Source organism: Nelusetta ayraudi, unplaced genomic scaffold (genome assembly GCF_046127955.1).
Source record: "Nelusetta ayraudi isolate G7.1 ecotype Tasmania unplaced genomic scaffold, CSIRO-AGI_Nayr_v1 ptg000210l, whole genome shotgun sequence".
In the NCBI taxonomy this organism is placed as follows: Eukaryota; Metazoa; Chordata; class Actinopteri; order Tetraodontiformes; family Monacanthidae; genus Nelusetta; species Nelusetta ayraudi.
In genome coordinates, this window is record NW_027466259.1 from 266,280 (window position 1) to 294,231 (window position 27,952).

General features: G+C 46.6%; 1 protein-coding gene across 4 annotated transcripts in view; it reads left to right on the forward strand.

The window, feature by feature from the left end:
- anos1b (anosmin 1b) overlaps positions 1-27,952 on the forward strand; it is a 41,800-nt gene that overhangs the window by 11,067 nt on the left and 2,781 nt on the right. For 2 of the 4 annotated variants that reach the window (XM_076016019.1, XM_076016020.1), the window contains exons 2-11: positions 1,103-1,150; positions 12,045-12,107; positions 12,883-13,090; positions 14,802-14,986; positions 16,956-17,085; positions 20,187-20,280; positions 21,321-21,519; positions 24,485-24,623; positions 26,113-26,331; positions 27,311-27,408. In XM_076016019.1, coding sequence (XP_075872134.1) covers positions 1,103-1,150; positions 12,045-12,107; positions 12,883-13,090; positions 14,802-14,986; positions 16,956-17,085; positions 20,187-20,280; positions 21,321-21,519; positions 24,485-24,623; positions 26,113-26,331; positions 27,311-27,408 — 1,383 coding nt within the window. Of the gene's footprint in view, positions 1-1,102; positions 1,151-12,044; positions 12,108-12,882; positions 13,091-14,801; positions 14,987-16,955; positions 17,086-20,186; positions 20,281-21,320; positions 21,520-24,484; positions 24,624-26,109; positions 26,332-27,310; positions 27,409-27,952 lie in introns of all 4 variants that reach the window. The other 2 variants (XM_076016017.1, XM_076016018.1) reach the window with 1 other exon arrangement.

Consider the following 27,952-nt stretch of genomic DNA (forward strand, 5'->3'; position numbering starts at 1 on the left):
AGTTGAAAATAGATGCACTCATGCCTCCAGCTTTAATGGGTGTTTTGATGTTGGAGGGGGGGGGGGGGCGTCGTGATTGTGCTCATGATGACAAAGCAGTTGAGGAAGAAGAGCAGCAATTGTTGAGTTACATGAACAATGGCAGATGAAACGTCCCACTGCTAAAGTTCTCGGAACGCCTTTGAACCAATTAGATTACCCCAAATGACAAGAAAATATGGTTTTACCTTGATTATTCTTCTTCAATTAGAGGCTGTCTGTAATTTTCTGTGATCTTCAGGCAAGTATCGAGTGAACACAAACTGCAGCTTTGGCCGCTTGAGTGGTAAATCATGGATTTGCTGTAATGAAAGGTTTTTATGTCATACTTTTCTAAGCTTTTACAGAACTTTTAGGACGCAAACGTTCATTATTTTAGAAAATGAGAGCGTTACCTCTCTGTGAATGATTTCTGAAATAACAATGTGGCGCTAAATAAGAAAATCTATCTTATATGGAAAGGGCGACACAGTGGCGCACTGGCCGGCACTGTCGGCCCTCAGCAGAGGTTGTGGGTTTGATTCCCAGCCACCGGAGAAAAAGGGCACCGCAGAGAGTAGCACGTTCTGCAGACGGCATCCTCGGTTTCCCTCTGCCCTGGATGGAACTCAGAATGACGCTTTAAGGATGGAAATTGGGTATTTTGGGACTCCACACCGTCCCCCCGTGTCTCCTTTGCAGTGGTCGCAGTCGCCATTCACGCTGTGTTTGACTCTCTCAGCAGTCAGTGCACGCACGTGCAAATGTACACGCATAAACATGCATTTAAGTACGTGTCGAGGCTCCCTGGCTCAGTGACCACAAACACTGTGTGTTGAGTCGTTTCGAAGGTTGAGACTGTTTCTGCCTGCATGTCAGGTTTACCCTGCTTATGTAACTTGCTTTTTCTTGCCTTTGGTAACCTTTCATCAATAATATTTTGCTTTCTGTCCCCGCGCACGTCAGGCACGAACGGATCACATGTGGGCAGACAGAATGAGCCGAGCCTAGAATTTGTCCGTGAATGATTTACTTCTCTGTCCCCGCTGGTTTTTAACCATCATCCTCTCTCTGTCTCCACCAGAGTGACGAAGTGCTGGTGTGGTGCGAGGGCCACAGACGCTGTGCACAGGTACACACACACACACACACACACACACACACACATTTCAGTGCGTGCAAAGAATTGCCTGAAAACATTCCCAATGGTTCACCAATCAATCATCTCATCCTTTGGTTTTAAAGGGATCTAATGGCATAAGATGGAACAGAAACTCCACGTGTGTGTTTTAGTGAAGTAAAGTCAGTAAAAAGTAACTAACTGCTGTGTTTGATCAACTTGAGGTTTTAATGGTTTCGCCCCGATGCCTTAAAATGTTTTGCCCTCGAATTGAAAACCCCACCTGCAGGGTTCCTTTCAAAGTGACATTGTCTTTTATATATATTTATCCTCTTTGCGCCACCTACAAGGAGGCTCCACTGTGTATTTGCACTAATTCATTGTTTGATTGAAGAGGAGTTTCCACAGTGTCTGTTCAGCACTTCCAGCTCTGTCCCGTTCTCCTCCTGGTGCTGACGGCTGGACCCCCTCACTGACACACACAGCAGACAGAAGCTGGATAGGACACTGGGCCTCGTTACTTCAATCAAAGTAATCGGATTTTACTGCGAAAGGGGAGTCATTGATGTGAAACCGCAACGTCCTCAGGAGCGGAAAGGAAGAGATGTTCAAAACTACCACGTCATTTGCTGCTTGAACAGCACGAATGTGCGTCCTCAGGAGCAACCCTGAAGTGTCTGGCCGGACTTACTCAGTAACGATGATGCAGTCTGGCTCCCATTGACGCGTTTTGCTGAACTCTCCGTTCAGGTTCAGGCCCAGTAAAAGCGTCAGCCCTTATTGAAGCACACCTGACTCGTATTTTACTCCTTCCAACAACATTCTCTAGCTTTTCGCCATAAATTCACATGACATTTGGATAGAGAGAGAGAGAGAGAAAGGAAAGCGGGACGAGACCTATGAGTCCATTTTTCCACTTTTCCTGTATCACACATATATCAAGTGGTGTGTCCGCCCGGGGTCGGCCGGGGTTAATGTTCACAACAGCTAAGGGCATGCCCCCTCTAAAACATCAGACCTCAACTTTCAGCCTCACGTAACCCCCCGCAACACCTTGAACAATAACGCAAACACGTCTTTGACCTGCTCCCAACTTGTCTAAACGATCCCGCCTTCCCTGCACACACAGAGAGGCCTTCAAAAATCTTTTCCTTTTTTCATTCCCCTCTATCCCTGCTTCGTGCCTTCGCGCTCAACGCGTGTGACGCCGCCCAGCCAGCGGGCTTCCACTCCCGGCGGTGGCTGACACGGTTTCAAACCGCACTTTTTCCTCCCCAGGAAGCCCGATGGTGCTCCGGCACGCTCAGTGTCTCCTCCTGCTTGTTCGAATTGAGAGGTTATTAATTTGTACAGTTTTACAGACTGTTGAAAATGGCTTCCACTTTAATTTGTAAAAGTCACCGCGGCGGGCCAAGGAAAATAAATCAGGATGGAAAAGCACGTATCCCAGTCCTGTGTAATAACTGAGCGGGATTAATCAAACACAATGAATAATGCAGGCGAGGAAGGCCAGCGCTGTGGCAGGAGCCCAGGGTGTGTACATACGTTCGCTCACAGCTTATGTGGGAAAATTTGAACGAGCGTGTACATTTTTTGTTCCACGGTCCGCGACACAGTTTCTAACAAACACATTCAAAGTCTCCCAGCAGGTCAGTGTGTGTCAGTGGCAGTTTGTTGCAGGCTGAGGTCACATTTACTGACTTAGTAGATGGATTGCTGTTACATTGCTGTACAGAGATGAATGGCTCACAGGGGATGTGTAATGTAATTATTCAAGCCCCACCAACCCCCACCACTTCTTCTCAGAGAATTACATTTTACGTCTGGGGGTTTACAGTAATATGCACACCCATTTATATTATTGTGACGATTAATTTGCTCTCGTGCTCTTTTCCAGATGCTTAGAAACGTGGCCTTGCCATGGCAGTGAGTCATCTCACTGTACTCACTCCATCGCCAGCCACAGCTGTCCATTTCTAATGCTAATTAGTGAATGCACATGACACGTTTGGATGGAAATATAATGAATACATTGATACCTTTGGGATGTGCATTCAGGAGTTGTGTGAAAAGTTGTATAGCTTTGATATAAATGCAAACTTGCAACTTTGCCGGTCCAGCCGCCAATAAATCTAAAGCTGTCGAATTACGAGCCAGCAGAAGACCCAGGGGATCTGCGCTTGTTTAAAATGGACAGTCATCTAAATTTTCCCAATCATGCACTTGGAACTCGCTGATCGGCGCTATACCAGTGCACCGAATCTTAACCTATTTTTCTGCTTATGTAAAAATAAATAAATAAATAAATAAAATAAAATAGGCTGCTTCACTCATATTAATAATCTGTCTTTTCCTCACTCCTCCTACTCTGAGAGGACCAACAATAAAATAAAAGGGGGAAAAAAAAATGACATGTTCAGAGCGTAACATACTTATTATGTTTCAACAGATTTTTAGAGAACAAATTGGGGACTGGCTTCCCGTTTTCCCTCAGCTCCCTTTTCGGAATCCTTACCCAGACTTGGAGCGTTGCTGAAATCGCTTGTTCTCACTGGGTTTCGACATAACAGTCAATTTGTCCGCTCACAGTAACACACCCATGCAGGCACGCACGCACGCACGCACGCACGCACGCACGCACACACGCATACACGCACATACGCAACCACACACACACACACACACAATGGCGACTAAGGGATTCATTTCATTTCCCTTGTCATCAGATTCACCTCAGAAACAGAAGGAAATAGCACAGAAGGCAGGTAAGAGGGAGCACAAAGCCAAAAGCAACCTCCCACAGGGTGAATGTGCTCTTCTTGACTCATTTTTCTTAACCCTTTATTTGTTTCAAGTCACAGAGTTGTCATCATCATATTGGTTGTGAACAACCACAAATGCATCTTTCCATATCTATATTTATGCTCAGCATAAGTAAATAAATGAACAAAATAGATGTGAACTATACAAAGTGTGTGTAACAAATATATCATTTAAAAGTATAGAAGGGCAAATCGTGTCCATCCAGCAATGACATGGCCATAAAGTTGGAATAAAAGAATTTCGACCTTTCTTTTATCGCGCCAAAGAAACATTATTATTCATTTCCCATGAGTAACTTGGCTCATGGCTGACACGCAATGCAAAGAGGTCAAAACAGGTCAAAAATCATTACTGACTCATTTGAATTGGAACTAAATTATTTCAACTTAATAAAGCACATTAATTCCCCCTCCCCTCCAGGAAGTGAATGAAAACAAGTAGAATCGACGTGCGTGTGCGATGGTTCACAGGAAAGGAAATGACTTATTATCCGTCACCACAGTGTTTAAACAGTAATTTTACAAAACCTTGGTTCATCGGGAAGACAGGCAACGATTGTCTGATTTAACATCATGTCAAACACACAAACGGGCGGCGTCACACAGGCACCTCATGCGCCGGGCCCGGGCAACATATGGTTTGCGTCTCATCGGCGGCGGACTCATGGAAACACACATGGTCCACTTAATCTGAACTACAGCCCTCACTCGACTCCTCCATCTGTCCATCTCCGCCTCCTTTTATCTCCCCTCTCTGTCTCTTACGCACACGGAGCCGATGTCGTAATGTGCACCAGGTGCCGGCGTCAGCGGGACGTCCTCTAATAAACAGGTCCGATGGAGAACAAAGGATGGCAGGGCTATCGAGTCGCTGTTGCCCGTCCGCGATCGTCCGCGCTTCCCCATTCCTCATTACAGGCAGCGGAGAGGTTCACATTACTCGCGCTGCCAGGTGGAACAGCTTTGCATGCTTGAGGCTGTGGGCTCGGGAGCCTGAGAGGGTTCTCCGCTGCTTTCTGGTTTGGTGGTTTGATCCCTTGCTCCTTCTGCCCATCTATCAATGTGTCATTTGGCGAGGCACTTAATGGATGGAGGAAATCTGCTAAATTTGAAAAGCCCCCCTTATAGGTGCATGCATCAGTTTAGCTTCTGCCCCTGAAGAAGCTTTGTCATACCTATTTGAAAATGTCTTTAAAATTACTTCCTATCCATCCATCTATCTATCTATCTATCTATCTATCTATCTATCTATCTATCTATCTATCTATCTATCTACTGTATCTATTCCAGACTTGCTGAAAGGAGCCCAATTATCAAAAAGCTGACCTTTTCAGTGGGCTTTTTTTTTTCACTGCGCCGAAACAAGCAGTTTGGGTGTTGTGGGACTTCTACGTTAGAAGCTGACCTGATTTTCATACTAACTCCTCAGATGTCTTGTTGGGCCTGTGCTGCTCAAACTTGGAGTTGTTTGACCAAACAAACCTTGTTTATTGTTGGAATGATTTTTTTCCATCTGAAAATTGACACAATAGGCCACCTTTCAAACTGTTGGGGTCTTTTTTCCCCTGGTCTGTTTAAAGTAAGAAACCTGTGTTTTGCCCGCAAGTCACATTTTGGGCATCAGAACCCATTTTACTGGAAGTCTGCTTTATTACTTACGCAGGTCACTATTTTTTACTTTAAACAACGCCTATAGACTCTCAGAATAGCCGATGGCATGTGAAGGGAAACACTGACGGAAAGTAACTCGGAAGTTTATTTTGTGCTTGAGAAAAGGAGTAAGACAGCTTTTGCAGGCCTCACTTACTTCCTCCGTGCTACCCCCCCCCCCCCAGGACTGAAATGTGACCGTAAATGACCCCCGCTTCCATTTGGGGACTTGCGATCCCAGCGTAGGAGTCGACGTTAGGAGACTCTGGAAAACAAGGTGCGATGATAAAGGCCGCATTAATCCACAGTTGTTTGATGAGGATCTGCGATCTTGCAGAAAGAATGTCAGTTTTGGACTCTCCGATTCCAGTGATAAGGTGAAAGACAACGGGGGAGCAGTTGTTTGACGCGCGGGGGGGGGCTCATTTGGCCTTCACGCCTTTGACAGTTTGGCTGTTTTTCTTCTTCAGTGTAGAATTTCCACAGCGATCCCATTTGTTTAACGGCAACCGGGGAATAGCAACTAGCTTGAAGAATTCCTCCCCCTGCGTTTGGTGTAAAATAACATGCCTGCTTGGTTCTCTCGATACGAGGCATCGTTTTTCTGCGGAGAATGTGCGGTGGAATGAGTTTATAAATCCTCGGGCCTTTGCTGAGTTAGCTGTGTTTCTGAAAGGGTACCAAACCCGATGCGGTGAGGTAAGGCAGGGTTCCCTGGTTGCCAGCGAGTTTACATTCCAAACCTCACCTACAGCCGTCCGCTTCGAGCAGCGGCCGACACGGAGGAGTTTGCTCAGGAAGTTGGTCGGGCCGAGCCTCAGAGACGTGTTGGTGTCACTCCTCCGTGGGGTGGGGCGATTGACCGCCTGATCAGGGCTCCTCTGGGAAACCTCCCCGTCCCAGGATTTGGAGGAACGACCTGGAGGGATTTCATATCCCATTTTTCCCGGGAAGGCCTGATGATCCAGCAGTGAGAGCTGACTTGGGAAAGGAGCGTTGCTGCCTTTAAAACGCTCTGTTCAGCCCGTTGGTGGAGGAAGACGGACGTAGGAACAAATAGACTTTGTCAACATAAAGCACAGGGACCAAGCGTTTGAATTGCGCCGACAATGGGACGAACATAAAGCAGCTAAAGTCGAAACTGTGAATAATGAGTGAACACCTGTACAGTGAAAATACAAATACAGTCATTGTGTCGTGATTAAAGCCAGATAGATTGTTTTGGTGTCACACCACGGGAATGTGATTCCCATGGTGTGACAAATCGTCCCGTTCAAGGAGAAAAACCTCTCCTCAGACACCGAGGTTAGATTTCACAGAGCACTTGACTATGTCGTCTCCACTTGACCCCTAGGGGGCACTTCATCACATTGTTTGGCATATTGGGCCACCTTAGACAGCAGTTTGTCATGTTCTATGTACCAGACGGGTAACGTGATCGTTTTCATCGGCCATCAAAGTAAAACAAGAGGACACTTTTCCCTTCTCACAAACACGACACTCCAAGTGCCACAGATGACGTTTCAGGACTCTTTTTTTTTTTGTCAAACAGTGAAATGAAAACTTATATGCAGTTTAGGCTGAACGCATTCGTGGTCATTTTTTTAGTTTTTTCCACCGCACCCACTGAACTGCTCGCCGTGTGCTGAGAGTGACTCCATCTGGTCCGTCGCCTCGTCCTCTTTTCCTTTCTAACTCCTCTCCGGACCTGCTTCACTATTTGTCTTTCATCTCTTCTCTCCTTCTCAGCCGACACTCAGCCCCTCCACCGCTTCCTCCTCCTCCTATCCGCTCTGAGACCGCATCTCCTCCTCCCCTGCCCTCCGCCTCCTCTTTCCTCCCCCTCCCTGCGCCTGAGTGTGGCTGTCATCCCTCTATCGTGGCAGGTGAGGCCATAAAACAGCAGGAGGGGCCCAGAGTCAAGGTGTGCCAGTGATTCATTGCCACACCGACGCCTGGGCGGCACCTACGCGGACCCGTGCGCACATCGGGACACATTCGCGGCCATTCGTCTGGGCTGTGTTGATGCTGTGTTAAACAGTAACATCTCTGACCCTCTGCTGTTTCTTCTGCTCTTTCTCTCGCACACATAACTCATCACGTCGCCTTCGAGGCCGTGTGTCAGCTCGTCTCTCCGCTCCTCTTGCACAAACACGCCGCGTGTGCTTTTCGGTGATTTACAGCATCCCAGTGATATTTGAGAGTGTTAAGGTGTGCACGATGCACATAGCGCAAGTGTGCTCAGCTTCAACCCATTAGCTCCAGTTGCCCGTCGCAAGTGACAAAGACTTGGATTAATATTTCGAGTGTGTGAATAGGTACAACAACAGTGATAGCCATCAGCCCTAGTAGAAGGTGTGTTATCATATGGTTTATTGGAAGTAAATACATTCAAGGGCTCATCCGTTTAAGTTGGATGAATCAGGCCTCTCTTCTTATACAATAATTGATAGGCAGCTATGGTAGCCGAGTTCAATGTGTCGAGGACTTGAAGGCGATATGGACCAGAGTTACTCCTCCAAGTCAGTAGGTGTCGCTCTCAGTTTTGCTTCCCTATTAAATTTTGCTGCTTGCCAAGTTGACACAACTATAACCGCATACTGTCAAAAGAATAAGAAATGATAAGAATGATGAATGATGGTAATGATAGCAATTATGGAGCAATTCCTGCAGTTTGCTTTCTTTCATTTCATGATATTGTCACTCACAAGCAACAGCAGGATGAATGTGCCAAAGGATAAAGTTGGATGTACCTGTAACCTGTAATTGCCACTGTTTCTTCTGGCAAACATTCGAACCAGAGGCACTGAACCAGTATTGACCTTGAGTCCTGCTCTGCTGTTTGTCTCCACTGCCTCTAAAGTTAACCCAAGCCCTGGCAGCTCCTGAGCGGAGGAGATTGATAACGACACATTAATAACGCACACTATCAACATAACTGCGTGATAATATAATCGCCTAAAGTAATGAAAACACTTTGAATGGATGAAAGTGCTTGACTCTGACATGGCCCTTAAATGAACTCAAAGTCACCTTAGCCTGTGGCTCCATTCTGAAAAAGTTCTTTTTATCATTATTTTTCTTTGCGTGACCCGTATTCTGTATGGTACCGGGAAATAAATCTTTATTCTCCATCGTGGATGATAAAGCAGTGCTGTCTTTGGATTCCAGCGCAGTCTTGTAAAGGGAACATCTGTGCACACAGTGAGTGCAGGGTGTGAACTCTAGAGTTGGGTTTGATGTTCCGCTGGAAGTACGTGGGGATATTTGCGAGTCATTGTTTTGTGTAATGCGTGGTTGCTGTAGTTATCTGGCCGGACGGAAGACGTTTCATCCAAGACAATGACAAGCAAATGACTCAAATCCGTGACACTGTGATGGTTAGTATTAGCAGATGTGCACTCTGTTTGGATACATCGCAGCTCTGCCGGACCATCCGGGCTAGAGGAGAACAAAGAATTTCGATGAGAACTCTTGAGTTGGATACAGTGGGGGACAGCACTGTTGTGACTATCGTCAATGAAAAGACAGAATCCCACCAAATGGTTGCCTGCAGTAGCCATAGACTCCCACGCAGAAAAACACAAGATGTCTTCATGCTGCATGTGGCGTCATCATGGGCATCTGGAAGAGTTGGAGGTCCAGTTTGCCTCGGAGCGATCTAGACAGCAATAGTTCGTTCTCGTTTTTCTTTCATGTTTGTTTTTGGACTATTGTGTCTTTAATCTTTCAACTTATATTCTTACATGATGTTTTTCTATTATATTCTTTTTTTTTTTTTTTTTACTGTAGCACCGTGGCCTTTGAGAAACGGCAATTCAATCCTCTGTGTATGTGTTACCCATATTACAGAGTTGACAATAAAGCTACCTGGAACCTTGGAGGACTTGATCCCGATAAGCATCCATTTGGTGGAATGCTTTCCATCTGTGAAACTCTAGAGTGGTTGTGTGGATCACAGAGATGTCACCAGAGCCCACATCGAAGACGTGTTGAGTGATAGAGTCGGGAGAGTGGGGAGACAATGCGAAGACATGTGTGAGGACGTTGTCTGCAAACGATCACGGTGCGTGCTCAAGGAGCTGGTAGGAGTTCAGAGTGGGTGGGTTTTGGATGCAGTGTGTCAGCAGGTGTGGACAAGGGTCTGTTGTGGAATTTTTCACCCCGAGATCTTGCGAAGGAAACGCATCACGCTGTGACGTTTTGTTTTTGCCGATCTCTCCATCTGGTCAAGCTCAGGTTCTTTCAGAAACACACACAATATATGCACCAAGACGCAAAGGGGAAAATCCCTCAGAGCTGCACCTAATTGTGTCTTTAGTTTGAAACGGCAAAGTGCTTCTGAGAGGTTCTTGCTTCCTGATGGAGAACTATGATTGTTGCCGTCTTGGCGGTTTTAGGGGGCCGTCAGTGTGGCTTTTGAAGTGCAGCACACATGACATCACATGACTGTCCTGCCATATGGTACAGCAGATCATATTTTAAAGAGTCGGAACTAGCGAAGACAAGGGACACTAGTGCAACGTTACAGCATGTCGAAGTGGAACCAGCCAATTAACGGGCTTTGAAGAAAATAGCTGTGCAATATTGGAAATGGTTTGCAGTTTCCATTCCATTTAGTTCCCAGTGAGTCACCCGATAACACTTTCCTTATAATCATTGTTGCTCAGTTTTGAATTGTGAATATGAAACAAAATTGAATTGACATACAGCTGTTAATGCTCCTTACAAATGTATATCATTCAGTGTGTGCAAATGAATGCACATTCTTGCACACAACTGCATCTTTACCCCGGTGACGGCAACTGTTTATTCACGTTTTAGTATTTATTTTAGATATCGTCCAGGAAAATATTCTGTGAATGGATTTTTATGACAGTAGAAATGAAACATCATGCAGATGCAAAGATGGTGCTCCATGCTGAATACCTGTTACAATACAATCATTACTGGAATATATGTAGATCTGACTATCCTTGTTTTATTGCTTACGTGACGGTGAATTGAAACTTTAAAGTGTTCTAAAACGTCCGTCTCCTCCACTAAGATGTCCGGGCAGCATCAAGCCGCCGCTACACTTGCTTTTACGTTTCGTATTTTGGGAAATCACATCTTAATAATCACGATCTTGCTGTTTGGCAAGTCATCCAAGTACAGTTTGCCCTCCCCGTCATCTATTTATGTAATCAGCATTCATGAATACTGGAAGGCAGTCCTCGTGTGTTACGATAACCCTAACAGTCCACCAGCTTGTCATTTGAAATATCCCCAATCGTCAGTTGCTCAAGCAGGCCTCTCACACACCAGAGCTATTTGTTTGTGCAAAATAGGAGTTTTTGTTCCCCCTTTTTCGTCCTCTGGAATAAGTGTGATGGAATGAATCGGAGAGATGATTGAAGCCAGAAACACGGGGGAGCTGAGGGAACAGACAGACAGACAGAGGAACTGAGAGAGGAGGGGGTGGTGGGGGGGGTGAAACCACAGTTTTTATATGTTGTCTGGTTTCAATTTGGTAAGAGCCATCATTCTCCAGTTCACTGAGGTGGCAAACCAGATGAGTGTGTGCTTGAGTGCTGTTGGACTGAGCAGTTCTTTTCTTTTTTTTCTTTTTTGGTGCACCATACCTGCTGCAGAGAGCGCCGCCCCTGCGGCTGGTAAATCCATCCTGACACGTCCACGGCTCCCTTCTCTTTAATAAATCCCGTGCAGAGGAAGTGCCCACCAGAAATAATGGGACGCACTCAAATACAGCGAGTGATATTACACTTGTAGGCAAGTCAGTAACTGATTGACATACCATGGAGTGGGAAGAAGGGCGAAGGAGCAGGTCTAAAGATGCCTTTTTGAAAAGCTTTATGTTGCTTTACGGTGTTCCTCTGCCCCGTCTTCACCTTTTTAAGAGGCTTTGGAAAATAAACAGTATTAATTGTAAGGACTTTTCATAACACACACACACACACACACATCCAGGCCGGCTTGGCTAGGAGCCCATTGACTAACAGGCACAGACGACAATGAAATAGCGCTGCCACCACTTCAGATACTTCCTACTGTGGTGTTTTTGTTCAGGTGTGAAAAGCTTGATTTCTGAACCGTTGTGGAATATGAAGCGTTTAGTGTGTACTTCATTCTGCGTGTGCAGAAAAAAAAAAGACATTTGGAACACACGCAATGTAAATTTGACGGAAACGTCATGCTTCCCTTCCATCCCATAGGTAGTAGAGCTTATGAGATGATTAGTAAAAAAAAACAAAAAAAACGGTGTTAGCAGAGAGATGTCGGGAAGATATAGTCCCTCAAATTGAGGAAAGTCTCGTTTGAAAAATGTTTACTCTGATCAACCCGTCGCTTTTGCATGTGTCGAATCAATGTGGGTGCTTTGGATTTGCAAGCGTGCCTCACAATTTGTTTATCTTTCCTCTGCTGATTGCCAGTGCCTGCAGCCATGCAAAGAACTCTGGGAAACCAGGAAGCTGCTCTCTCTCAAGTCTTGCGAGGTAAGCAGTGTGTGCGCGCGCGCGCATTTGAGTATGTGTGTATGTTTGGGCTTGCGTGCCTTCCCCCGGTGGCAGTGTCACTCCTCTCGCAACTCAAACATGCTGTTGTCGGCACGTCTGGAATTTATTTTTTCAAAAAAAATAAAAAAAGGCTTATGAATAACATGTTTGTGAAGCATTAAACGTATTGGAGTGTAGTGGGCATCAATCCTGCGTTTATTTTGTGTGTGTGTGTGTGTGTGTGTGTGTGTGTGTGTGTGTGTGTGTGTGTGTGTGTGTGTGTGTGTGTGTGTGTGTGTGTGTGTGTGTGTGTGTGGCCCCGCGTGATTATTTTCCAAAAGCGGTCGCTGTGGTCTTCAGATTAGTTTTTCATCACAATAGCTGAAGCATGTTACTGGCTGGATGGCTGGATGGCTGAGTGGCTGGCTGGCTGACTGCTGCTGGCTGCTGCTGGCTGCTGCTGGCTGCTCGGGAACACAGGGCAATTCACAGCTAATAGCGAAAGCTTGTGTTTACATTTTGCTGATCTGTAGCCCCACACACACACACACACACACACACACACACACACACACACGGACTCCAGGGGCCGCGTGGGCCACAACCCAACAGCTGCGTTTCACCGTCAGCCCAAGTTTACCAAAGGAAACACTTCCACCACCGCTGTGTGTGTGTTTTCATGCCCTCATATGTGTACTTAAACATTACGCGTTATTTCCGTCTGCAGCAATAACACTCCCCCCCTTCCCCCACCCCACCCCCTCTACCTCTCCAGAAGCAGACAGAGTGTGTGACGAGCAGGGAGTTTCTGACCTCTCTGAGGGTGTCCCGTCAGGGCGACTGCCCTCCGCCTCAGCGAGCCACCGGCTTCGCCGCCGCCTGCGTGGAGAGCTGCTCGTCAGACCAGCACTGCCCCTCCCCCAGGAAGTGCTGCGCCAACGGCTGCGGACACACGTGTCAAGCTCCGGCCAATCTATACAAAGGTAATGGTCATAACGAGTGATAAGAATAGATTTTGTTTATTCAATTAAATAAATGATCTCAAAGTGCTTTACAGTGGACGAAAGACTTGAAAAAAGCATTGAAAATGAAAGACAGCCAGTTCTCAGTCAGGGGTTCCCGAGCCCCCTAAACAGCACTAGCTTCTGGCCGGGGACCCCCTTCGCAAAACCAACAGACAATGCCACAAAACATGTAAAGAGACATCAACTTTTACAATATTTTATTCTTACTTGTATTTGGCTGTTGAATAATTGTTACATTCACGTTTAGAATAAGAACACTACCAACTAACGTAGATAATTGTGGCCATTTTCATCGTATAATTAATAATGATTAAACCACAATTAGATGAGGTTCGATTATAATACCTAAAACATAATTCAATTCAATTATTTATTTATTTAGTTGTTTGCATTTCATTTTCTTATCTTGTCTCCAATTTTCCGCGGCTCCCTAGCGCCCCCTGGCGGCCCCCACTTTGAAAATCACTGGTCTTGAGTACAATGAAACAACATTGGGTATGAAATGATGCTAAAAGCAGCTGGGTCGAAGGTGTAAATCAGACTGAAACATCAGATATAAAACAATGATAAGGACTATAAAAATGAAGTTACTAGGGCATGAAAAAAAAGCTGCCTAGCAATAGGCTAGGTATAGGCTAGGTATAGGCTAGGTATAGGTATAGGTATAGGCACGTCCATTGGTGGACACTCCTCTGCCTTTTTTGCCTTTTTTTTTTTTTTTTACTACATTCCATGTGAGAAGCGTTGGGGGAATATTGTGTGAATATTTGTAAACATTGTTCAGTCTTTGTCGCTGCTGTTTTTGCTATTTGCGACAGCGGATACGTTTTCTCTTTGGGAGGCATGTGCTTCTTTTTTCTTTTTGTATCTGGCAACGTGTATCACCGTGGTGCCGTGCCAAATGTGTCCGCCAGATGAATAAAAGAATGATTTAATGTGGTAAAGCTTCATAAATACTGTCTGCGGGAATACGTACAAGCTCCCAGATAATCCAGCTGCGGTTTCGAGCTCCGGCTCCGAGTCTTTAGTGGGACTCGAGCGCGATGAATCTCCACTGTAAGTGAGCTGAGAACTCCTGCAGGCTGCCCATCGCTTGGAGGAATGATAATATTATTGCCTCAACAGTTGCATTGCAGCAAGCTTTGCAGACTGGACTCTCATGCAAACTGTACGGACTTCAATCATGTATAATATAGAGCGCATCTTAATACTGAGGCAAAGTAGCAGAGTGATGATGCTGGACACAGATGTATGTGTACATTGTTAAATGTCCATTGTGTCATATTTGACTTGATTTCTGTTTTTATATGTTGGTAAAAGCTTGCTATACTTTCCATAAATACATCAATGAAAGTGTATATAATCGCAGTACCGTAAAAGTCATTTGGTTTTCCTACCATTAGAACAATTATATAAGAATATACATGTAGCAAGCGTCTTATTCCCAGTCAGTACCTCACTGTAGCTCACTGGCAAGCTCGGTCGAGTAAAAGATGCTGCAGTCTAACATGCAACCACTAGTTGTCGCTGTTTCTTCTTCAAAATCTCCAAGTATCACGCGCTCCACCTTTTAAGTCGCTGTGGCTTTTACTGCTGCTGCAAAGTCTGTCATGCCTCATCTCAGTCAACGACTACCCAACAGACAAACACTCCCTTTGCTGCGTTCCAGGGGTTCCTTTGAAGCCCCGCAGAGACATGACCTTCGCAGAGGACCAGGAGGGTCAGGTGAAGGTGGCGTGGGTGTCAAAGTTCAATGTCAGCGTGGAGCCGGTCGTCTACATACTGCAGTCCCGCTGGAACGTCGGCATTCACCCCAGCGAAGACCACGCCTCCCTGTGGACCACCGTGGCCATGGTAAGAACTGCATTTCCTCTGAAGGTTTGCCCGCATTAAAATAACGCAACGGGAAGGTGGACGCACTTGAAGTGAGGCCGAGAGACACGTAACGCACAGTCGACAGCTGAAGTTCCAGCGACGGGTTCCCTCTTCCTTTAGCAGGGGAAACCGGCACAAGGTTCGAACCGTGTCTTTACCCCCTAAACTCTCCTTTTGCCATGAATGATGAAACTTCTCAGCTATGGAGATGGATGTTAGGCTGCGTGTTTCCACCTCATCCGTCTGCTGCCGTGCTGTCTCAACCTCTGCTCCACCACACTCAGTCCCCAGTTCTGCCAGGGTAAACCTTGTGTCCGTGCGTGCGTGTGCGTGTCCGTGTGTCCGTGCGTGTCTGTGTGAGCTTAGGTAAATAAGCAAAGCTTAAAAAGGAACCACAGGCAGCCACAGTTGTTCCACTGGCTGACTCCGAATGACTGAACACTCATTACAGACTTAAATAGATGGCAGCTTGTGCCTGTGTTTGTGTGCGTGTCTGTGAATGTGTGTAATTGATTGGGGATGAGTCCATTTCCAAGTGTCAGGGAGACGCAAAGGACGTGAAATCTTCAGTATTTTCAAAGGTTGCGTTGACAAACGTCTTGATGTGGAATTTTAATGCAAGACATGTAAGACATGTTATGGTGTCTATGCGTGAAATAATGTCAAATAAATGTTTCTTTAAAAGGACATTTACGTTACAAATTTGCAAGGCAACTTAACACACTGGACTAAGGTGCACAGAAAGTGATTTCAGTCCCCACCTTGAGCAGTTCTAAAGCAAAGGAAAGCAGTCCTTTTGTTGCTTGATTTATGACAGCATCCGTTATGTGTTTATTGATCGTGTATCTATACTTCCACAATGAGAGATTAAAACCAGGGCTCGCCTACGCTAAGCCTTAATCCAAACGATGGCAAAAGGCACGACTTGAAGGTTTGAAACCTCGCGTTTAAGGGTTGCTGCCAAAGAAAATGTAGCTCTCGATTCACTGAAACTGTTTCAAACCGACTCCCTTTTGAAATGTGGCGGCGCCTCCCACGCCTTTCAGGGTCTTTCAGCACTAAATCCATTTCTTTGCAGATAAGGCAGATCGAGTGGTCCTTTCTCGCACAGTGCGTGAATGGATGCCTTTCTTTAAGGAGCCGCGTTTCATCGTGCCCAGTTGCTTTACTGAGGCTCGACGGCAGAGTTCAAGGTCTGAGACGGACGCGGAGCGAGTGTTTCTCAACACGCTGTCCGCTCGGTCCCAACTGCGGCCGCCACAGGCCAGGCAGCGCGAAGCGGTGGCCGCGTAGCACGTCCCGCCTAACTTCACCAATGTTTTCTCACAGTCATGTGTGTCAATACACCACCGAGTAGGAAACACACACACACACGCAGCCCTAATGTGACGTGAAGATAGCTTGCTGCAGGCCGCTTCCAAAAAACACAACTGAGATTTTATTGCTCTTCCTGCCTCACACTCCAGATAACATCTTAATTTTTAAAGGTCCCTCATATTGCTAAATAAACTTTCCTCTCTAGCCTGGCGGTGAACTCCAGCAGCGTCGGGAAAGGAAACGCTGTTCTCCCTTTGTTTGCCCCACTTTTCAGAAGTGCGGCAAAAACACACACACTTCTGGCGATCAGCCCTTTGTGATGTCACAGAGGGGCCGTCGCCCAAGTGATAATAATTCCAGGTTCGTTCACCCTCTGCTTCGTCACGTTTGCAACGCAAGGTCCAAGATAAAACTGAGTGCTGTTTGTGGGAGGCTGCAAACAAAGGGCTAATATGTTGTTGTGTTTTTTTTGGGAGATCTTTAGAGTTTTTTTTTTTTTTTTGGAGGGGGGGGGGGTAATTAAATGTATTAAATGCTCCTCATCCTCTAGTTGGGACAATCCAGTGCTTTTATTAACAAGGACAGAATGTTTTCATGTCATGCATTCTCACATTGTGACACATTTTCGCAGACCCTCTCCGAATACGGGCTCCTGCCCGACCTGCGGCCCCAGCGCTGGTACCAGTTCAGAGTAGCGGCAGTCAACGGCCACGGCAGCCGAGGCTTCACCACGCCCAGCAAGCACTACATCTCCAGCAGAGGTGACGACGTCTCCACGCTCGCTGCTTCCTTCGGAGAGCCGTCGCGGCTGACTAACGGCCTCTCCCGCGTGTTGCTTTAACCTCGCGGTGAATTCTCAGATTCTGTCGTGAGACGCGGAGCGAAACCTCCGCTTGTGTCATATTTACGAGATATTGCGCCTCTCGGAGGGGAAGCCGGCGACTCGGGAACTGTTCCCCCGCTTTACCTTCCATTTTCTCTCCGTCTCACTCAGGGTTGATGGATCAGGCGCACACAGGAGGGAAACTATCAGACAGTCCATCAAGCACGGACGGGGACACACACGCAGCTGCATGTGCACACACACACACACACACACACGCGGGCAGGCGCACATACATGTGCTGATGGTCATTTCGAGCCAAACGGAAATTTCTGCGCTGGGATTGAGGGATGGGGAGCACACGCACGCACGCAGCGCGCACACACACGCACGCACACACACGCACACTCACACGCTCTGTAGGAGGTCCCTCGCTCTAATGTTTAGCAGACTTCGATCACATTAGGTCATATTACTGTTGCGCCAGGATTGGTGAGTGCATTCTTCTCCATGAGGGATGACTCCAAGTTGGACAACACTTTGGAAAGGCTTTCTTTATCAGCTGAGGGCCTTTTGGAAGATTAGGTGGAGGTGTCAGGGATAGCTTTTTCCACTGCCCTTAACTGAACAGATAAATTACCAGGTGCCTCCGCGAGGGTTCAGAACCCAAAGTGGTGGATCCAGACATTTAAGTTCGGAGCCTCTCGCGTCGGGGATTAAAATGACGCCACCACTCCCCCCGTTCCATCGGAATGTTTTTTAAGCGTGCGCAAAAAGATGCCGTTTGTGAGAGCTTATTTTCAAATGGCATATTTGATAAACCACGTTTCAAAAGTTTGCTCTATTTCTTAAGAAAACATGCAGCTGGCATGCAGTACAAAAGCAGGTTTTTACTGACGGCATCAAAGGTTTTTGCTTGCACAGCCACACTGGGATTTTAGATTTTGCTGCATTTACAGTGTTCTTGTGTTCCACCCCAAGATTTGGAAGATGATCATATGCCAAAATATAAATCTGCTACAACACTGCAGACAGCTGCCGGCCTCTCGCAAGGTGTAAAAAGCCACAAATTGTGCTTTTACAGCGGATTAAGTGGGTCGTTGCCTCCCTGGAAGCACTGACTTCCAGATATTCCTTGGAAAATAGAAGCAAGTTTTACTGCTTTCAGATGTGGATGTGGGGTTACTGTGACCTGATCTATATGCCAAGTCAAGGAACCACCTGCTGACTCCAAGCAACCGGTGGGGAAAATGCCCTTCATGAGGTCATCTATTGTTCCTATTCACTCATTTACCAACTTTTTCTTCATGTGAGGTTGATGCAACCTGCTGCATGCGATGAAAAGTTTTGCTTAAAGTATCTTTTATGTTAAAGTTGCCATATCATTAAAAATGAACTTTATCAGTGACCTCGATCAACAGTGTGAGTCTCTCGAACTCCACAGAAATGCGCACGGTGCGTTCTTGACTTTTTTCACAGTTTATAAACCGATGATTGTGTTGTGATGTCATCAAGGGCAGCGATCCCTCTTACCTGGGTCAGTGACAACGCCCCCAGTCAAGGGTTTGTGCAGCCCTGTTCCGAGACCACCTCGCGGCTGAGTTGTTTTTTAAGGTCCATTAACATGTCAGTTGACCATTTTTGCGGGAGGCTGTAAACAGAGGGCTAAAAGTGATGACTTCCGGAGGGTCTTGAGGGTTAGTTGTGCAAGGCTCCATTCATGCGACATTCATGGGCATAGCCTGTGAGTGTGTGTGTGTGTGTGTGTGTGTGTTCTTTTTTTCATGTGCACGTATTTTCAGGACAGGGTCAAAGGTTAAAGACACACTCAGACACTCTAAATACCATCTGATCGAAGAGGGGACCTTATGTTTCCAGTTCAATGGTCTGATTAGTCAGGCACCAGAAGTCAGGGGTCACAAATCAGGAAGCTGGCAGATGTCGGTGAGGTTTAAGTTCCCTCACTGTGACCCGATGCTAACTGGGGGAAAGAATTTGCATTCCAGCCTCCCCTTTTTTCCCTCCATTTCAATCCGTGGAAGTTTGTACAGGTTGTGCGGGGGAAGTTTCTGGATCAAGAAAGGAAAGAAGAAGAAAAAATCTCCTTAATGCCTTCGCTTCCATAAATGATGGGCTTAAACGCGTTCATAATGCGAAGGACTCCAGAAGGAGATTTTCTTTTTTTGTTGCCACAGATGAGACTGAAACCACTGGCAGTGTGAGAGACGCTGCGTACCCAAAACAAACACACACGTTTTTGCCCCAGACGCGCAGCACCGCCCGGGCCTTGCAGCTTTATTATTGCCGCCCCGGCTTTGATCTCCGCGTCTGGGTCGGCCAAGTGCAGCCCGGGGGCGCTGTAGGAGGCCTGCCATTGGGGGGGGTGTAGTTCTAATCAGATATATTTTGTAGTTTTTAATCAAATACAGAATTAGGGCTGGAGGTTCTAATGCGACGCAGAGGCCGCGTTGAAGGAGCAGAGCGCTCGGGGGAGCTAATCCGGGGCGTAAACAGCGACTTAGCGGCGGTTGCCTTCGCTCTGTGCTGTGCTTGCTACTGGAAGTGAGGGGGGGGGGGGGTGGGGGCGGCTTCAAGGTTCTCCGGTGTCGTTCACCTTTAATGCTTTCAATCTAATTGTCCTTGTGGAATTAAGCAAGGCCGAAGAGGAAGTGGGACTCTCCCCGCTGGATTTAGCCGACAGATTTTTTTTTTCTCCGCTGGGGTTTCGGGGGAGGTGGGAGAGCTGGCGGCCTCTGCTCTGCAGGAAGTATGATCTTAACCCCAATTAGTCTTCACTAAATCTTTGTGCAGTTGTAATGCGTCCGCCCCGGGGGCAGGTGATGACCGGCAGCGTGACCCTACAAGCCGCACACCGGCTGTCCTACTTCTTTTTCCTCCTCCTCCTTCTTCTTCTTCTTCTTCTTCTTCTTCTTCTCCTGCTTCTTTATTTTTAATGAGGACGTCACCCTCTCAGTGAAAGGTGTGAGAGCGTCGCTCCGAGTTGACCGACTTCTTCTCTGACTCTCTCGCTTTTCGCAGACCCTTCACCTCCGGAGCCGCCAATGAACGTCAGAGTGAGCAACCAGACTCTGGACTGGATGGGTCCACACGCGAGGACTCAAGTCACGGAGAGGTACGCCAGCGAACTGAGTTCAAGACAAACACGTGGTGCACATGGGGATGGCTGTTTAAAAGCCTGAAGGCAAATAAACACTGGCAGCCAGCCTTCAGGTGTGGTCATGTGGCTGGTCATTATCACTCTGGTAATGACCATCCTGACTAGCACCTTGTATGTGGGTGTTTGTCAGGCCTCCACCTCTCGCCTCCAGTGCGTCCAGAACGCTGCTGCTCGTCTGCAAAGCGGTACACGGAAGCAAGAGTGCATCACCCCCCCCCCCCCCCCCCCCCCCCCACTGGCCTCCCTCCATTGACTTCCTCGACATTTTAGGATTCATTTTGGCACACACCTTCCTCTCCGAGGGTTAGGGTTAGGGTTAGAACCCTACCTTCCTTCGAGGTCCCTTAGGTCCTGTGACCAACTCCTCCTGGCTGTTTGTAAATCCGGGGCTTTCGCAGTCGTAGCCCCACAGCTGTGGACCAAGCTGCCTCTGCAGGTGTTCAAATCACGCACTTTTATTCGTTGGCCTTTCATCCATGGCATGAGTTTCTTTTTTACACCGTGTGACCCTGTGTATGTTTCATGGTATTTGTTTTGTTCCCGTTTCTTACGACCTGTGCAGCACTTTGGTTTAACCTTCTTGTCTTTTAAAGGTGCTCCATAAATAAAGTGGTGTGGTGTGGTGTGGTGTGGTGTGGTGGGATTGCGCAGGTTAATGTTGGTTTTATTGCAGTGCATTTTCTATTAGTGCGCTTTTAATGGCAAACAAAGTCGCGTGAGGTTCAGACCACATCTTGGATCAGCTGCAGCGCACCAGTAAAACCTTAAAATAGCCCAGTCAAAGTCTTAAATTGTAGATTGCTCCATTGTAACATATATAAACCTGCGCTGCACTTTAACATAATAAGCAGCTTTGAACAATAAAGCGCCGCATCTGTTTCACCTTGAAGATTGTCAGCGTCAGCGACTCGTCAGGAAGCGACTCTGTTGCTGGTCCATGAGCGTAATTTCTGTTTTCACCTCGCTTTGATTCTTTTGCCGTTGTTCCTCCGCAGGTCGACGGGAAGCGGGGTCGCGGTGGCCGTCTTGCTGAGCTGGGAGCCCCCCAGGGAGGGAGACCTGCCGGTGCACAACTACAGACTCTCCTGGGTGCCCCGGCACGCGGCAACCAAGCACGCGCTGGCGACCCGGCCGACGCACCCGCGCGCCCCAGAGCAGGGGAAGAAGCAGAGCAGCACCAGAGTGACTCAGGGGGTAAGGAAACAATTTGACCATTTTAATTGCGCCCAGCGAAACGGCGCGTCCAACTTGGCAGCTTGCTCCGAGCGAACCCCGCCACTGGCCCGGTGACAGCTGGGACGGAGCCCAGCTCCCGAGCTCCTCCTGCACCCTGAAGCGCTGGATGCGCGCTGAGAGTGAGACTGGATGGACGGACGTGTGGAAACACTGCGCTCAGCAATGGCATGTTAACTGTGGTGGGAAAAAAAAAAAAAAAATGCTGAATATGCGTGTTATGCGCTGGAATATCTCCTCTAATCAGAGTGAACGGGCCGCAGCTTCAGCCAGAGAGGAAGAAAGAAAACAGACTGCAAATCAAAAAGCGGGACAGTCAAGACTTGATAACGCCTGCAGATCACCGTAGGAGCTGAGTGGAGGCCAAGCACTGCTTCTGGATCACATTTAATGTTTGTAAAAACACACGTGCCGGATTATCTTTTGTATGGCACATTTAGTCAAATTTGAGAATTGAACAATTGAATTATCGTCTCAAATTGAAGAAGTATCACTCATCACATTCACAGTGACTTTGGCCATTTGGAGGTTGGGACTAATTTGATAAAAGAATAAAATAAAATAAAAATCTTAATTCTACCAGCAGTTTTTCGAGCTAGGACTGTTGAAACTTCAAACTCCAAGGCTGATAAGACAAATACATATATATATTTATACTGTATATATGTAGAGAGAGAGAGATTTATTTTAAAAACTGGGTTTTGCGATGTCATGTGCTGCCACATCTACCACCACAACCAATGTAATCCGCTGCTCAGCCCGTGTGCTCCCCATGGCTTCTGCAGACGTCCTGTGCATATGTTCCTCGGACAGACACGCCATTATCTTCATGGGACGTAACTTTGTTAAAGCGCCGCGACGACGTGCAGCGTCTGCTGCGGCAAAATAGCACCACTCCTTTGCCATTTGCTGCAGGTTTGCTGCCCTAATAGAAAAGAGGCCTTCCTGCATTCGGAGAAGGAAATGTTTACCTTAAGGAGAAGTCTGTGAGGTTGCAGGGGGAGGTCATTTGTGAGAAAGCATATCAGCTGTCATAGTGGTGAATAACAGTGTGTAGCTGACAGAGTGGGACAATAAAAAACTCCATCGAACTCCAAAAAGTGGAACATTTAGCCCTCTGTTTACAGCCACCTGTCAGTAGTCTCTTCAGTTTTAACTTTAAAGCTCATACATTGTTGGATCTTCAGCAGGTCAGACGGTCCCACGTGCACTGGCACCTGGCTGGGCTAGTTGTCACTTGCAGAGGTATTAGTGCCCTTTGTGACATCACGAAAGGTGGCTCGAAAGAACCTTAACAACTCTAAACTCTCAGAAAGCAAATTCATTAAAGCATCTGGAAGGTTAACGGAAATTCTGGAGGCCCAGAGTATCGTCAAGCAACACTCCCTGGGACCTTCAATTTAAGGTTGGCGTTTAGGAAATACCACAGGTTGATCACATTATTATGTTTAATACGACAAAATTGAGTTGATTTAACCATAATGAGCATGTGTCTGGCGTGGATTTAAATGCAACTAGGTCAAGTCAGCGCCACCCAAATACCCATAATGACAGTAAACAAGACATATTACAGCTTTGACGTTGTAATTACTTTGCTAGCTGGTAACTGAAGTTTTTTTTTTTTGTTTTTTTCCTCCTTTGAAATCGAAAAGTTGCTGTCGTTGCACAGGATTCCATCATCCAGCGTTTTTACTCTAATGTCAGCGTTAGAGGAGGGAGGCCAACAAAAAATAAAAAAGAAGCTTTCAAACGTAAACATAGAGAGGGGGGGGGGGGGCCTTCAGCTGCATTTTCAACGCTAGCTTGCTCATATGGAGATGCCCTTTCCAAGTAGTGATGCTGATCCCAGTCTGAGCCTGGTGGAGCCACTTATCTGTAGCCTGCTCCTCTGTTCTGCTCGGCTGGGAGGCCTGGAATTTAAATGAGGCTCTCTAACTAGTTTTTCCTACTTGCAGCTGCATCTAGGCAAACACACACAAATGCGCACGCACGCACGCACACGCGCACGCACACGCCACGAGATCACAACAGGTGGGGCTGCGGGGCTCCAGAGGACGGGATTACAGTTTTTATACCGCCTTTCATTTTACGGAAACAATTTATATTTTATTGCTTTATTAGCACACAATAATGCCTTCCTTGGAAACGTGCGGCGGCTTAGGCTGCATCCTGTACGTTCCCAGCAGAGCGGTGCTCTGGATTCAGCATGAACCTGATGTCAAAGGGGAAATTGCCATCGACTGGCTTGCCTTCAGATCCACCCTATTACTAGAAACCCAGGCTCCTCTCGCTTCACAAACACACACACAGCAACACGGCGGGAGGAAAAGGGAGACGCGCACGCGCAGCTGTACAGGCCATATGTTCTGACTGTCTCGTGCGTAATGGAAATACTTCAACCCCATTTGGTCCGCAGGTCACCGAGAAACTGCTTTTGACTTGCTTTTGTCCCATTCTCTTAAGTGAACACACGTAAAGAACCACACGCAAGCGCAAGCACGCGCGCACACACACACACACACGCACTGGTTTTTATTATCCAAACATCTCTCTGTTGTGACTAACCTTAATCCACACAGGCCTGATTGACTAAGAGCCAGCTAATGAGCTGTCAGTCAAACAGCGGGCTAATGCAGAACAGGTCTGGACTGATACCTGGCACGCACACAAATACACGCACACAAACGCTCAGGTTAGTGACGGCGATGGCAAGGATGATGCGGTTGATGGCCTCAGCTGCGTTCGCCATGAGCTGATTGAATTAAAGGGCTTTCATAAACACATTGAGTTGAGTTGTGCGATGGTCAGTTCATGGCAGACGAGATGAATCTTGGACAAGCAGAAGGAGCTTGTGAAAGAAGTTTAAAAAAAAAAACAAAAACAAAAGCTCTCTCTTTTCATGTCCCTACTCTTCACCGTGTCACAGGCGCAGTGCGAAATGTGGTTGCATGGCCTGCTGCCGGCTACTTCCTACTTCCTGTCCATCCAGACGGTGGCCTACTGGGGTCAGAAGAGGCTGAAAAGTCACAAAGTGCAAACAGCCTTCACGACAGTCACTCATAAAGGTAATTGGTCATCCGTCTGTAACATGTCGAAGAATCAGGCCATCAAAAATGGAACAAATATGTACAGTAGACATGTTTGTATTTAGAAAGTATATTTGCATTTCGATAGAAAGTGGTTAAACATGGTAAATGGTTAAATACTTGGTTACTGAATACTTGGTGAAATGCGTTTCTTGGCTAATCATGATGATTTAATTGTGCACAATGAACAGGGTCCACTTGTAAGAGTGTGACACTATCTTACCAGTGCATTTGGAAAGAAGTCGAGACCCGGATCAAGATCTACTCTGGGTTTCTAAACAATAATATTAGAGAAGAAATGGATCAAATAAAGGCTTGCAGAGTTCATAAAAATACTTTTCAATAACATTCAGCCTCGCAGTCGCTAGCAGTGTGATTTATTGTTTGACAGCTGAGGCCAACCTCCATCAGATTGCTGGACACAATTGCGCTATATAGGATTAAAAAAAAAAAAAGAGAGAGAGAGTGCTCGTTTGTTTGGGAAATTCTTTTTATTTTACCGCCAGATGCCAGTAAATCTTACACAATGGGCCTCGCTAGCGTAAAACGCGCACACGTGTGAAGTCACTGACAAAAGCATAACTTAGAATTGCAGCAAGCGGCCAGTGGATTTCTCCCCGCCTATAAAACGGCCCAAGTGAGAAAAAAAAAAAAAAAAAAAAAAAAAATCCGATATACTGTAAATAACGGATTGACTGCAGGAACTGGCATCGCCGTCGCTTTCCGCAATAACAGCCACATAAAACCACTTGCGTTACAATTGGATGGCAAACTCTTCAGGTGCTGTCCAGTCCAACCTGGGCACGCGTTGTAAACCCAGTCAGACAATATTTGTTAGCCTGCTCACAGCCAACTGCTCCTGCTGGCCGCCAGCATTTCCGTCCTCCCGCCAGCCGCACTATTTAAACACTCAGCAGAGAGTGGACGGCGCTGATGGCTGTCCAAGCAGCAGCGGAGGTATTTATAGGTGGCCCTGCTGCTCACCGCTAAGGGATTATATCCAGCTGCAGCTTAATTACCGCACCGGCAGCTTATATAGACCATATAGCCATGTATTATTGAGGCGTATTAATATTTGACAATGTCCATTGGTTTTCCTCAGTGGTAATGAGGGTCACTGTAGGCCAGATAAAGCCAATTAGTGTTTCTGGTTGAATGAATTAACAGCTGCGCATTAAAAAAAAAAAAAAAAAAAAAAACTGTTCCTGGCCCAAATTGCAGCAGAATAATTCCATATGCTGCAGAACAGGTTTCATGCATCCATCATTTTGGAACATGTGTTTTTCCCATGTCGGCTGTCGCGGCTATTCCGAGCGGCTACCGTGCGCCGAGCGCTGACATGCGGTTTTCGGGAAGCGATGCCTTCGTGACACGCGTTTAAGGATCTTCAAATTAGACACATTTGAAAAAAACCTAACATTTGTTCTCCGTCCCCCCCCCCCACACCCCCCCCTCCACTCCGCAGCAGAGGGGGAAGAAGACTTCTCCAACGAGCTCCCCTCTTCCTCGTCGCTCCCCTCCTCTGCCTCGTCCTCCTCCTCCGACCGGCCTCGCTCCCACGCCGTCCCTCGGCCCGAACCCCCCGTCAACCCCGTGACTCACGGCGACCTGCGCCTGGAGGTGGCCGCCCCTCATTACCACGAGGACCAGCTCCAGGTGAAAGTGTACTGGAAGATGTCTCAGCACGGTGAGTTATTCGACTGGACAAATCAAAAGGCAAAAAAAAAAAAGAGGCAGATTTAAGGCCTCGTACAGAAGAATGGTGCATTGTATACCTCTGTGCAGTTAAACCCAGGACAATATGTACAGGGTGGATCTTATATCAGCAACAACAATCATATTTTATACATTGAATTGTAATATATGACCTTGAATTTACATTGTGGCTTTCAAGGGACCAAAGAGTGCTTCAGTCAACCAACTAGGCTGAGGTTAAGATAATATTTGGATACAATTCTAAGGTCCTCTCCATGCATGATGAGGGCGACAGATTTTTTTTTTTTTTTTAAATGTCTCCTGCTTGGATTTTGGGTGAAAAGAAAGAAGTGCATTTGTTTTAATTGGCATCCACTTTTTGTGCCAATAAAAATGTTGAGGATAAAGAAAATATGCCAGTAAATTTCATTTCAGCGCAGAGCGACCGGACACCCAATATATCCTACCTCACTGTAAAGGCCTCTCTCAATAAATGTGAATTGGAAACTTCACGTTTCCACACGACACGCATGTGGTTCACATCTTGGTTTTTGACAAAAAGGATTGCTTATCATAAAACAAACAAAGAAGAAAAATTGATACGCTTAATGTGATATTTTTTTTATTTTGTTTTTTTCAAAGCTTTTCAAACAGGTTTTGGTTCGTGAGCACTGTTTTATTGCTCCAAACCTTTGACACGGCGCAATAAATAACCCGAGGTTCTTGGATTTAGAGCTTGAGCAGCAGGGTTTTGTACAACGCACTCAGAAATGTTGCTTATTATCACAGTGAGCTGCTCAAAGTGGTGCCTTGGCGAGGACGGAAGACTGTTCTTCATGTTCTTGTTTCCTTCATTTCGAATTGGCTAACGGCTGAATTGTTTCATTTAACTCTACAACATCCATGCTGGGGACAAAACAGTGTCGTGGCTGACGCAGATCCATGCAATACTTTCCTGTTGTGCTCTGCAGGCAAACACAAACATCCTGGTCCTTACATTTTGCGGTGGCGTCCACATACCTGCAGTAGCAACGTTACGAGTGACGTCGAGCGAACGACAACTGTGCAGGTCTGGAAATCTGGGGCTGATTTTTCTTATATTGTCTCCCTGTGTGTGTGTGTGTGTGTGTGTGTGTGTGTGTGTGTGCGGGCGTGCGCGCGCCGCGCACATCAGATATCGTATTTCATCAGCGTAACTCAGATCACTGTGGAATGCGTCCGTGCTGTGTCTGCGTGTAACTTTGTCTCCCTGCCATGGGCTCAATGTGTTCCTGCGCTGCTTCACCTTAACACAACTCAGTCACAGTCCACAGGGAAACAGCTTCTATTTCGTATCCATCCTTGGTGGCTCACATGCAGGAAAAGAAACGATAAACTGTGATAATAATATATTGTCACATCATCTCAGCCGCACTCACCCGTAAATAAAAAATTTAAAATAAAAAAAGCACCTTGAATATTCATTCGTAACACACATCCTTTGTCATGTCGAAGCGTAAAAATCCATTTGAGGAACCAGAGCAGAAGTGTGCAGTAACAAGACAAAAGAACTAAGCAGGGAATGTTGTCCCTGTGCCAGCCTTCCATCTTCGTCTTCATGTTTTTTTGTTGGC